Source organism: Azolla caroliniana, unplaced genomic scaffold, assembly GCF_043228905.1.
Source record: "Azolla caroliniana isolate FFs.n. ecotype wild unplaced genomic scaffold, voAzoCaro1.0.p SCAF_11, whole genome shotgun sequence".
In the NCBI taxonomy this organism is placed as follows: Eukaryota; Viridiplantae; Streptophyta; class Polypodiopsida; order Salviniales; family Salviniaceae; genus Azolla; species Azolla caroliniana.
Genome location: NW_028230446.1, coordinates 13,570,502 through 13,584,145, shown reverse-complemented (window position 1 = coordinate 13,584,145; position 13,644 = coordinate 13,570,502). Strand labels below are relative to the sequence as shown.

Sequence of the window (13,644 nt, the reverse complement as noted above, 5' to 3'; positions counted from 1 at the left end):
TAATGGAAGTGTGTGTGAGCCACTTGTTTTTTGTGCATATAATAAACTTCTTGTTGTTATGTATCCTTGAATGGATAGGAAGGGTTCCAAATGGCGAAGAATGCCATCAAGAAGGTTGCTTATTGGCATTGGGTCAACAAGATTGGGCATTATTTGGTCAGTGCCATTGACAATTGAAAGATGATAATTTTCCAACATGAGTTACATGGGGATATGGCATGCAATTTCTCTCAAACATTTTGTATGTGCAAAAAGTTGTACCAACCCCTTCTTAACCATGTTTAACCATCAAAATGAACATAGCTTGATGAGTCAAGAATCTCTCTAAGTGGGAGTTGATTACTTTTTTGTCCCAAGACCAAGTGTACTACCCTGTAAAAATTGAGTTCATGTAAAAATTGACTAGTGGTTGTACAAAGATTGACGGGTGTAAAACATTGAGGAGTGCACTTAATGAATCACAACTTTTCATTGGTTGGTTGTGTACTACATGTAGGAACAACTTTGTTGTCTAATTTCTATACAATACACATGCCACTCCATAACACTAACAAACTTTACACATACTTTTGTTGTACAAATTGGGAAGGTGGAAGATTACACTTCATACACTCTATCTTTCCCACATAAAATAGTTCCAAATTCGAGAACCACATAATATTGTGGCATTGACGTAATCATTAATTATGTCTTTTAACCATCAATATGTCATTATCACATACCTATGGGAAAGATTCATGATTTCTAAGGATTTCATGGGTACGTGAGAAATAACCTATAGTAGGCTCACATTGTCGGGAATATTGCTTATACAATTGTACAAAACATAAGCCTCTTCGTGAACATCTCAATTTATACAAAGAATTGAAGTCAAATTCAAGAACGAAGGTTACAATTATTGGGATACAAAATTTTCACGTCGGATTGGAGATGGATTCAAGAACCAAGTAAGGTTACACACCTTTTGTGTTACGATAGTTTCTAATTTCATCAAAGATGAGATGCTCGTGAACCTTGTTGAGTATCAAGGCTTACATTAGAGCTTCACGGGATGTGTCATACATATAATCCAAACATGGGAATGATCCCTAGGACCATCTCCTTGAGCTCTTCATCCTTCAACACATCGTCCTTGCTTACCTACACATATTCCAAAATAAATATATATATTATTGGACCTTTTTCCATCTTAGGGTTGAATGTACGAGACTACTTTTTGCAACTGAGGGTGGTGTTAAACATAGCATGCTTTAGTGATATTTTGCTCTTTCATTGATGTAGGCCATATGTTAGAAGATCACGAGTCCTACATAACTATCCTTGGGCTTCATAATTAGACCAACATAGTGAAAACTATGCAAATACTAAACACTTTAAAATGACACTCTATTACCACGTTGCAACTAGCTATAATAATATATACCTCGATAGTTGTGTTGAAAATAAGATATGCGTATTTCTATTTTCTTTGAGCATGAACAACAAGACCATACTAGACAAATGAGCAACGAAGCATAGTTGTCCTAGAATTGGCGAAACCACCATGCGTAAACATTTTTTAACCATGAGGAAAGTAAGAATATGACATATATTTTCGCAAGCTATAATATAATGTAATAACTACATGATACATACCTTGATGACAACTGTGTTGAGAATATGATCGCTGATTGCACTAATATTGGCGTTGACGATCTCAAAATTCAAGGCTTCCAATGCCCTCGTTAGTTGAACTAGCACTCCACGGGCCTTCTTGCAACGTATCATAAGGTGATATGTATTGTTCTCCATGGTACAAACATCTAACTACACACACACATCCGTAAAAATTTAAAGCTAATCAATTTTAAATGTTATTAATTAATGTAGAGCAAAGATATCACAAGAGATTGATGAATACAGAGCTATAGTTAGTGCAATTTGATGATTTCCGGACATGCCCTTAATAAATTGACTTGTATCTATAAAGGCTAGTTCCAATGAGTCATGTATTAAGATTACTTGCAAAATCTTGTGCTCTACAAAATTCTCACGATGGGAGATATTGACATGATCACAATCTACATGGTTATTCTCCTCACAACTACTTGTAGATTGGACTTGCACTTCGGGATCTGTCTTTGATATTTGTAAGTTCCAAATGTCGGTTTGCATATCTACCACTTGCTTTTGGAGTTCTTGAAGGTAGCTAATTGCATCACCCACGATCGAAGCCTTATCCATCTAGCATGAAATAAAATGGAAGTGGACACCATGGATCATAACTCTAAAATAAACAATCCAAGGGTGTGTGTGTGTGGATAGGCTATAACACTAGCTAGGCATGGATTCTTATGTACATCACAACATTAGAGCAAATTCATTTACATTTATAATGTTAAGTCTACCTTGCTAATCTTGGGTACAATTTCTATCAAGGAGTAAAGCCTCTCGTTAATGTTCTTTCGTCTCTGACATTCTGAGACCAAGTTCTTGGATGTCGAGGTAGTCACAGGGTACTTTGTGGACATAGTACTACAATTACTACTACTAGCATTGTTGTTGGTGGTGGTGGTGATGGTGGTGTTAGTGGTGGTGTCATCCGTGTAGTGCAAGTGATTGTCCCAATCATGATCATCATCCTCATGATGTTGGTGATTGGTATCGCTAAGATCGTCACAAGAGTTGTATTGAGTCCCTTTAGAGATGAGGAGGTCACTACGAGAGCCACACGATTTAATGTTGGGCTTAACTAAGACATGTGTATTATGGCCCAAATGAGCTCTCTCCACGATGGTTTCGGGCGGCCCTACTCTCGTCATCATAATAGTTCGGGCGTCTTCTTCCGAGCCTCTATTCATGACCGATGATTTCTCGCAACCCGTGAATTTCGAGATAAGGTGACCATTCGAAGGCGGCATTGGCGAAAGAGATGAGCCTGCCATGTCATATTGGAAGGCTACATTATCATGATGATGATCACCATTATAGGTTACATAATTGTAATTCAGGGAATGGTGATCATGACTAGGGATAGTGAGAGAAAGATGACCCATGTGCTCTAGGCTTAGAGGCCTAGTACCAATGTTGCTATCATTGTACCAACTCAATGTGGTGGTGGCCTTATTCTGATAAGCATCACCCACCTCTACTAATTCTTCTTCCTTATCCTCCACTACCTTTGCTCGTTGCTCGCTACAAGAAGGATTGTATAGCAATTGCATGTCATGAGGAGGAGGATGGTGATGGTGATGGTGATGATCTGTAGTAGGTGTGGTCATCCCACCATGCCCAATGTTGTGAAGCAGGTTTATATCCTCCAGGGATTGACCAAAGAGGTCGTATCCTCCAGGGATTGACCAAAGAGGTCGGGATCATTGGCCGGCTTCCAAATGGAGTCCAAATCCATGAGACTCCCGGATTTGGAGACTCCGGGTGTCACAAAATGTGAATATCAAGGTTTGAACTTGTGACCTTCAAACAATGATCTTACGCTTTAACCATTGCACCAACTCATTTTCATATTATTATTATTCAAAAACTCTAGAGCACTAGACACATTAGATGATCACCAAATGGCATGCAACCTGTACGCCAAGTGGCGCACAACATGTAGGCCAAATGGCAATCATGCACATTCTTATGTATAGTATATAAGTCGAAGATCTGGTTAGTGTTGAACCATTCCGGTTCAACACAAGTCTTCAACAATCTTGTAATCTCAGTTTCCGGTAATAGAAATTCTTGTATTTTTGTCTTGTAAACGTCTTCTCGTTTGTTATTATCTTCTTTTCTTCCAAATTGACCTTGTTTTCGAAGCTTGGGTTGCAATAGTTTGAACTGGAATCCCACTTTTTTTTTTTCTCAAGTATCTAGTGACGTTTTTCCGTCACAATGGAGACTATCAGTAAACAAGAGTATATGTGTATTCTCTCAGAACTTGACCTCCTAACAACAAAATTTGTTGCAATCGAACAAGAGAATCATAAACTTCTTGGCGACTTGCAACAAGTGAGTGTTGAAAAGGCACAACAACATGAGGAACTCTGAAAACGTGTCCAACAACTTGAAGCTATTGTGTTATCTCTTCGACAACAAGCTTCAACCTCTCAAAGTTTGTTGAAAGAACCCAAAATTAGTTTACCAAAAAAATTTGATGGTACAAGGTCTCAATTCTGAGGATTCTTAAATCAGGTACGCCTTATAATTCATATGCATCCCAACCGATATCCAACTGACGTAGCTCGAGTGGGGTTAGTTGGAACATTATTGACAGGAACCGCACTAGCATGGTTTGCACCATTGCTAGAGAAGAAATCCCCAATACAAGAAAACTTTGATACCTTTATCAACGAATTCCAAGCTAGTTTTGGTGATACTGATAGTGTAAGAACAACAATAAACAAGATACGTAGGTTGCGCCAAGGAGATCGGCCAACATCAGCTTACATAGCTGATTTTCGTCTTCTTGCTTGTGATATCCCTTGGGATGAAGCAGCGATGATGGACTTGTTTCGGCATGGTTTGCGTAATGATGTTAAAGTCTTGCTCTTAATATTTCATGATGAACCCAAATCACTGACAGAAGCTATTAGCCGCGCAGTTCGATGTGACAATCGTTTGTTCGAAAGACGTTTTGAGCGCCAACAAACGTCGACACACCTTAGATCTGAGCAAACATATGCTTCAGCATTAGCCTCACCACCTTTAGGATCAATGCAAGTTCCTAATCCTAATTCTTTTAATGGACCTACTCCAATGGAGATTGATGCAGCACGTCGTCGAGGTCCATTGTCCGAAGCCGAGAAACAACGACATCGAGCAAATCGACTTTGCCTATACTGTGGTGGTCCAGGACATATAGCAATACATTGTTCACATTGACCAAAGAGACAAGTAAATCAAGTAAGTGCTATTGAGAATTTTGATTCATCTTCTCCAGTCAAAGCCAATAAACCAAGAACTCTTGTCAACAACCCTCAATCCAATAGTTTTGATGTTCTAAGCCAACTAGATGAGTTGTTAAGCGAGTAAGTCTAGCCAAAATCGGAGCCATTTGGTTGGACCAATCAAAGAATATAGAACTTGTTCCGAGCTTAGGTTCCATTTCATTGAACCGAGTTAGTGAAGTTTTCACAACGCAAGTTCAACTCAGCACATCAAGATGTCATCAAGTTCTTGCATCTGTGCTCTTGTATTTAGGAGCCAACTCATGTTTCATGGATTGGGATTTTGCCACAACACAAGAAATTCTACTCTATAAGCTTCCTCGTCTAGCATCAGTAGCAGTAACTGATGGACGTTCTATTGCATCAGGAGATATTACTGAAGAATCAGAGCCTATTCGTGTAGTTCTTGGTAATTTAGCTACTGTAATATCTTTTAATATCATAAGCAGTCCTGAACATCCAATTGTTCTTGGGTTGCCATGGTTTGAACTTCATAATCCAAAGATTGATTGGAAGAAATGGGAAATCATAGACTCATGAGACAACACTTTAAGGCTCATCACCACATCAACCTCAAAGCTAACACCAAGACATATATCAACTATCTCTCTCAAAAGATTACATAAAGAAGCTACAATAGAAGATATGTTTGTGTTCGTAGTGGTCATAACCCCATTATCAAACCCACAAGATTCAGAGGTCCATTTGCCATCAAAGTATCAAGAATTTTCTGATGTGTTTGATAAGGTAAAGGCCACAACACTTCCTGATCATCACCCATATGATTGTCCCATTGATTTGCATGCTGAGAAGGAACCACCATGGGGACCAATTTATAACCTTTCGCCGTCAGAATTGAAAGTTCTTCGAGAATATATTGATGAGAATCTTGCAAATGGCTTTATTCGACATTCCCGATCTCCTGCTGAAAGATGGCTCTTTATGTTTGGTCATAGACTATCGAGGTTTGAACAAGGTTATGATTCAAAATCGATATGCTCTGCCATTGATTCCAAATCTCTTGGAATGTCTCAATGGGGCCAAATACTTCACAAGGCTAGACTTACGAGGAGCTTAAAACCTTGTTCATATTCGACCTGTTGATGAATGGAAAACTGCTTTTCACACACGATATGGTCACTTCGAGTACACAATAATGCCATTCGGGCTTACAAATGCTCCAGTAGTTTTCCAACATATGGCAAATGATATCTTTTGAGATTTCCTCGATATCTTCACGATAATTTACTTGGATGACATATTTATCTACTCAAAGACACAAGAGGAGCATAATAATCATGTTCGACAAGTTCTACAACGATTACGGGAATTTGGTCTTTATGCCAAACTAGAGAAGTGTTGCTTTGACCACAATCAAGTCGAGTTTCTAGGGTATATGGTCTCACCAGAAGGTATTTTTATGGATCCAAAGAAAGTATAAACAATTCTAGATTGGAAGACACCAGGCTCAGTTCATGATCTGCAATGTTTCTTGGGATTTGCAAATTTCTACCGCAAGTTCATCAAGAGTTACTCAAAAGTTGTTTTGCCCCTCACGGAACTAACACAGAAGAACCGACCATTTGTATGGACATCAAGCGCACCTGATGCATTTGATAGTTTGAAGCAAGCATTTACATCTGCTCCCATTTTGGTCCACGTTGACCTTAAAAAGTTGTTTATCATAGAAGCAAATGCATCTGATTTTGCACTAGGAAGTGTTCTATCGCAAGTGCGGATGATGAGAAATTACATCCAGTTGCATTTCATTCAAGAAAGTTTGAACCTGCAGAAATAAATTATGAAATCCATGACAAAGAATTGTTGGCAATTGTTGATTCTTTCGAACAATGGCGTCACTTCTTGGAAGGTTCTCCCCACCAAATTATTGTTTACAACGATCATAAAAACCTCACATACTTTCAAAATGCTCGAGTTCTAAATCGATGACAAGCTTGGTGGGCACAATTTCTAACATGGTTCAACTTTGTGATAACATATCGACCAGGAACACAACAAGGTAAAGCTAATGCCTTATCAAGACACTCTTATTTTGCACCAAAACCGAGGGACCCAACTTATGACAATCAAGAACAAGTCCTTCTAAGCCCTAGTCCTCTACGATTAATGGTGACAAATGTTGTTGAGACAACTTTGGATTCAAAATTTCTCGATTCTATTCCCTCGGGCATTGGTTCAAATGATTTTGCACAAGATATTTTAGACCACCTTGTTCCAGATCGTGCTTCTTCTTCACTCTCCAAGTTTTCTCACATGGATTATGGGAACTTCAGTTGGCATGATGGGTTGCTTTTTCAAAACAACCGTACTTATATTCTTGATGGACCTTTTCAACTTGAAGTCTTGCATCACTACCATGATTCACCGCTAGCTGGACATTTCGGAGTTTTGAAAACATTAGAGCTAGTTACCTGAAACTATTAGTGGCCTCAGGTTCGTCAATTTGTCATAGACTATGTTTCTACTTGTGATGTATGTTGTCGATCAAAGATGCCTCAACATCGGCCATATGGTTTGTTGCACCCATTGCCCATTCCAGATAGTCTGTGGAAATCCATTTCTATCGATTTCATCACAGATCTCCCATCTTCCCAAGGCTATGATGCAATTCTTACAGTGGTGGATCGCTTTACGAAAATGGCACATTTTCTTCCATGTAGAAAAACTTTTACTAGTCAAGAATTGACAAGTCTTGTTATGCGAGAAGTTTTCAAGCACCATGGCCTTCCAGATGAAATCATTAGTGATCGTGGACCACAATTTATTGCAAAGTTTTGGACACACGTACTTGAGAGCCTTGGAATTTCTCGTAAACTATCTTCAAGCTACCATCCTCAAACCGATGGTCAAACAGAATGCACAAATCAAACATTAGAACAATATCTCCGTTGCTTTATCAACTATCAACAAGATGATTGGATGGATTTCTTACATATGGCAGAATTTGCTTACAATAATTCAATCCATTCTTTTACGGGATTCACTCCATTCTTTGCAAACACAGGATATCATCCTCGATGGATGATGCTTGAATGTCCAAAAGTCTCAAACAATCCCACGGTCAAAGATCGTCTAGAAAAACTCAAAGAAATTCAAACCAACCTTTCTCATAATTTTCTTCATGCTCAAGCCAAGTACAAGAAGGTGGCGGATAAACATCGCTTAGATTCTTCGCTTGAAGACCCTAAGTTTAAAGTTGTTGACCGTGTCTGGTTATTGAGTCGTAATGTGAAAACTACTCGACCAAGTGCCAAATTGGATTTCCAACGTCTAGGTTCATTTGTAATCTCTCAAGTCAACGATGTTGCATTTCGTCTGGACCTACCTTCACATATGCGTCTTCATCAAGTATTTCATGTTTCATTATTAGAACCATGGATATCAAGTTCTAATCCAAATCGGGTTATCCCACCACCACCTCCGGTTCAACTTGCTGAAGGACCTGAATATGAAGTAGAAGCTATTTTGGACTCTAAGGTCATCCGCAATAAGTTATATTATCTAATAGATTGGCTTGGATACACGCCTGCGGATTAGACATGGGAACCTGCAATGAATGTCACTAATGCCTCTGAACTTATACACGAGTTTCATCTTCGTTATCCCCATAAACCAAAACCTAGTTCATGCATTGCAACTCATGGAACTCGTCGTCAAAGGAGGGGATGACATCACAAAATGTGAATATCAAGGTTTGAACTTGTGACCTTCAAACAATGATCTTACACTTTTCATTAATAAATACATTGTCATATTATTATTATTCAAGAACTCTAGAGCACTAGACACATTAGATTACCACCAAATGGCATGCACCCTGTACGCCAAGTAGCGCACAACATGTATGCCAAATGGCAATCATGCACATTCTGATGTACAGTATATAAGTCGAAGATTTGCTTAGTGTTGAACCATTCCGGTTCAACACCAGTCTTCAACAACCTTGTAATCTCGGTTTCCGGTAATAGAAATTCTTGTATTTTTGTCTTGTAAACGTCTTTTCATTTGTTATTATCTTCTTTTCTTCCAAATTGACCTCGTCTTCGAAGCTTGGGTCGTGACACCGGTCTCCTCCGCCTTCACCATGATCGTCGATGATGTTGTGTCCATGGGCGCAATTGGTGCCATGGGGGCCAGGAGGAAGAGGTGGAGGCAGCAGTAGGGGCAACTGATTCATCCCGGCCTACAGAGCATGGGCACCCTCCCAATGGGCGGCGGCATTGCAGATGTGGTCCTCGATATTGAACTTGTGGTGGCTGCTCGATTCCGAGGAGTGGTCGTCCCAGTCCGTCCGTCACTCTCTGGATTACCAGGTCCCATTCTCCTACCGCCATCGTCAATATCTTGGTCTTACGTCGAATCCGATGCCGACCGCCGAAGTCTCTAGCGTGGTGTGAGGTGACCCACAAGACCGGTCTTTGTTCCTCCTTCTCCTTGCCATCGTCTTGGTTGCCCGCCTTGCCGCCGCCACCATTCGTCACTCTAGGTTTCACACTAGCTCTCAGTCCAGATGCCGGAGTCTCCAAAACCAATGTGGGTAAGGTCCCGGCACTGCCGCTCGTCTTCTCCCCGCTTGATGTTTCAGGCCACCATGTTCCGAACCCTCCGCCCACTCTCGAAGTGGCGCTCCCTGCTCCGTAGTCACCGGCCTCATCCATGGCCGTCCCTTTTCCGGTAGACGAGAGGGTCGCTAGCTCCGCACCCTCTCCCACATTACCATCGCATGCTCTTCTGGCCTCCGCATAGGCCCCGTCCTCTGCGTGTAGGGAGGCGTATTCCTCCGCAAGTTGAAAAGGTGACTTGTCCCACACCTTCCCCGTAATGGCACCATCGTACCGAATCCGGACCCCTCACGGTCTCCTCATTATTCAGCATTCGTCGAGAAGGCGGCTTCCTTCTCGACCTCTATTTGCCTCTTCGACCATCCATGCCCGTGCATCTTTGATAACTCCCTCAAAGGACCCCAAACCGTGACCTTCTTGAAGCTCTTTGTCCTCTTCATGCCATACGGCTACCACCACCCGACAAACAATTTAGCCTCGTTGCCTCTCATACATCTCCTCATTGCCTCTCAATCCGAGCATCGTGGGATTTAAAATTTTTGGGACCCCGTCCCCACTTCAATGGTCAACTTCTTCGACTGCACCCTCGACGGCTTCCAAACCATTTCTTGTCCACCCTTCTTCCGTGTATGTTCATCATTGCCTTCGACATTGCCTTCACCATGAAGCCTTCTTAATCCACCTCCATTCTCCCTTGCCATCGTTCACATCGGGTTCACTAAAGATGTCGCGGTTTTCCGCGGGTACGTGTAGGATCTTAGGCGGGACCATGGGGGTCTTGGACTAGGGACACAGATGGTGGAGTCCTTAAGCTTTGTGGGCTTCGGTCCGGGATCGGCTTCCGGCTCCAACGAATGTAGGGTTTCACAAAAAGACAGTTCACCGCAAAATATGGACCCAACTCAAATATGTTACAAGGAAGATAGATATAAGCTAACATGAATATATATAACAATAATTTTACAACAAGACGTTTACATGCCCCGAACCTGGTGGCTATTACAAAACATCAAGAGAAGAATGGGGACCGGCGACGGCGAGTCAAGTGGGCCGCCGAGACCGCGACGTCCACCCTTGGTCATGCCCCGAAGACAGTGGAATGTTCCCGTGCCACTTCGCCCTCCCTTCTTGAACCAACTGCCATGGGAAACACTCTCCATCCCGAACCTCCAAGAGCCGCCACCAGAATGCCAAAAGCCGTTGTTGTTGAATCCCCAAAATAGTCCAAACTCTCACACGAAGAAAGAGACTAACACCTTAAGACCCCAAATGCATAAACCCTAACTCTCACAAACTCTCACAAGAAGAAGAACCTAAACGGAGTACTAACCTCCGTTCAAAGAATGAACCAAACCACGAGACAATGAAGAAGACCAAAGTAAAACCCTAAAACGAAATAGAGTGAAAAGACAAAAGTAGAAACCCTAAGGGAACAAGAATAAGATCAAGAGGAAGAACACTACCAAACCCTAGACCTAAGTGGTATACCTTCCTAACTCAAAATGGGCAACCCCTCTACAAGGGACCCTCCCTTTCATTTGTAGAACAAGGAGAGGGAGGCGTTACAATGTGGGATAAATCCCTTATTACATGGGATTCTCTGTCCCGACTTAACTCCTACTCAACACCATAAAGGCACCCATATTACCTACACCATTTGTACAAGGGTGAGTGGACATGCTCCACCCCGCCTATTCTTCTGATATTCCCCGGTTTCTCACCATGGCCCAGAATCTTCACGATACCGGAATTCCCTGGGCTGTTTCGACCTTCTTGTTGCTTGGAATTAAACTGTTGTGGACGACGTCCACCTCTTCCTCGGCCATTCCTCCTCCGATTTCCACGACCATGATCGTGACCTCAACCGAGATCATCATGTGTATATAGCACCTGCCCATCAGATGTCGTGCTTTTCGACCGTGTATGGCTCCTCAACCATTAGCATGGATTGCAATTCGAAAAAGCTTGGGGGGTTCTCCCTTGTTGTTATGGCGGTTCGTGTCATGATATAGCAAGACTCGAACCCATGACCTTATGTTATATAGGTCGAGCTCTTGACCATTATACCATCTATTGTAATACGTAGAATATTATTTTCATTTAAGTTTTATTATAGGAAATTAATGTATATTCTAGATTTCTCTGGAACATTCTAGAAGCTTCAGGATTACTCCTGAGAACACTATAAAAGAAGGCACTAGGCATTATGTTGAACCAAATTGGTTCAACTCCAGTCTTAAGCCTCTTAGCCGTTTTGTACTTATCCTTCACATAATATATTAGTTGTTATCATCATCTCTCTCTCTCTCTCTCTCTCTCTCTCTATCTATCTATCTATCTATGTCAGGAATCTTACGCGATCCCGTCCTCTTAGTACTAATAGTACTTCTCTTCTTTAGTACTAATTCTCTCTATGCTTTAGTACTATTCTTGACAGTTTGAACCAAATTTCTCCTCCAGTCTACTTGTCGTTCTCCCTCATCCTCCTACCCTTTTCCCTATACTATGGCTACTGTTAGCGCCCAAGAATATCAATCCGTTTTCTCCGAGCTACAGTGCCTAAAAGAAAAATTTGTTGCCCTTGAACAAGAAAACCAACGGCTCATAGGGGATCTGCAACAAATCGCTCTAGAAAAACAACAAACGTAGCAACAACATGGGGAGTTAGCATTACGGGTACAACAACTCGAAGCAGCATTGCAACAACAAGGATCAAGTCTCCAAGGATTTCATAAAGAGTCAAAGATTGGACTTCCTATGAAATTTGATGGAACGCTGTCGTAGTGTGAATCACACACTACGTGAAACGTACCAAAGTCTCGGTGGTTCCCACCCGATTCACACAACGATTCGGAACCGGTAAGGACGACACCGGTGAGAACTGGAAGGAGGAATCGGTAAGGAAGAACCGGTGAGAACCGGATGAAGAGACAAATTTGTAAATAGAAGAAAAGATTGTTACATTCATAGGGCAGGATTCAAACCTTATACCTCCATGTTAACGATTTTTAAGCCTTACCATTATACTAGCATATTATGAATTTCAAAGTTATACTAAACTTTATCCCATGTAAATATTCTAGACATGCATAGTACAAAAAGTTATTCATGCATAGACACTTGAGTTAAAAGAAAAGATGAGATAGAAAGCTAATCATGCACATGTAGTGTGCATGAAACTAAAGATAGGAAAAGCATGATGCTTGCATGTGATAAACTTAGACTCTTCCAACACTATATAAGGAAGAGAGAAAGATGTATAGAGGTTGTTGATTATTTTACAAGGGTTGATTAATATAATATAATCGTGGGATCCACGAGTTTGCTAACTATTTTTCTCTCTTAATTTGAGTACTCACTAATACACTATACTCATGGGATTCACGAGTTTTTCATATCTTTCTTTCTTACAATAATTTCATATTCTTAATTGCCTTAGAATTTTCTTTCCTCCTAGTCCAAAACCCCAGCGGTTCCCACCCGACTCACGCAACGATCCGGAGCCGAAAGGCACAACAACGCGATCGCAATTCAAGGGATTCCTTAATCAGGTACAATTAGTTATCCAAATGCATCCTTCCCGATACCCCACTGATGCATCCCGAGTCGGCCTAATAGGCACGTTGCTTAGCGGCTCAGCCTTAGCATGGTTTGCTCCGCTTCTAGAAAAACAATCGTCCTTGCTTAATAACTTTGAAGATTTTATTAGTGAGTTTAAATCCTGCTTTGGAGACACCGACAGCATCAGGATGATGATCAACAAGATCCAACAATTGCGTCAAGGCGATTGTCCAGCCTCTGCCTATGCAACGGATTTCCGTCTACTCACCTCCGATATTCCCTGGGATGGTCAAGCACTAATGGAGCAGTTTCGCTACGGCCTGCGAAACGATGTAAAAGATTTATTTTTAACCTTCCTCGAAGAACCAAAATCTCTTACGGAGGCAATCAGTCGAGCGGTCCAATGTGACAACCGCCTTTTCGAACAGCATTCCGAACGTCAATTACAAATACCACGCTCTAGGCCGGAGCCCACATACGCCTCAGTCGCGGCTAAAGCGTTCACACGTAACGTACCTCAAGCAAATACTTCGACACTGATGGAGATCGACGCCATGCGTCGATGTGGCCCG

The 13,644-nt window shown here is 41.4% G+C and overlaps 1 protein-coding gene across 1 annotated transcript; it reads right to left on the bottom strand.

Moving 5' to 3' along the window:
• Nucleotides 1-815: 815 nt before the first annotated feature.
• On the bottom strand, nt 816-2,951 carry LOC147857844 (transcription factor BHLH6-like). Its single transcript, XM_087326736.1, has 4 exons — nt 2,388-2,951; nt 2,002-2,223; nt 1,636-1,806; nt 816-1,140 (listed from the first exon to the last, which is right to left on the bottom strand). Exons 1-4 carry the CDS (start codon nt 2,922-2,924, stop codon nt 1,057-1,059), a joined length of 1,014 nt encoding a protein of 337 aa, XP_087182862.1. The 5' UTR covers nt 2,925-2,951; the 3' UTR covers nt 816-1,056.
• Nucleotides 2,952-13,644: the final 10,693 nt, after the last annotated feature.

What these genes read in the sequence shown, in the direction of transcription:
- LOC147857844 (XM_087326736.1), bottom strand. Translation starts at nt 2,924, where the DNA reads ATGGCAGGCTCATCTCTTTCGCCAATGCCGCCTTCGAATGGTCACCTT. An exon ending in TTGTACCCAAGATTAGCAAG is followed by an intron (nt 2,224 to 2,387) that starts GTAGACTTAACA and finishes ATTTCATGCTAG; the next exon opens with ATGGATAAGGCTTCGATCGT. An exon ending in TCAACACAGTTGTCATCAAG is followed by an intron (nt 1,141 to 1,635) that starts GTATGTATCATG and finishes GAATATGTGTAG; the next exon opens with GTAAGCAAGGACGATGTGTT.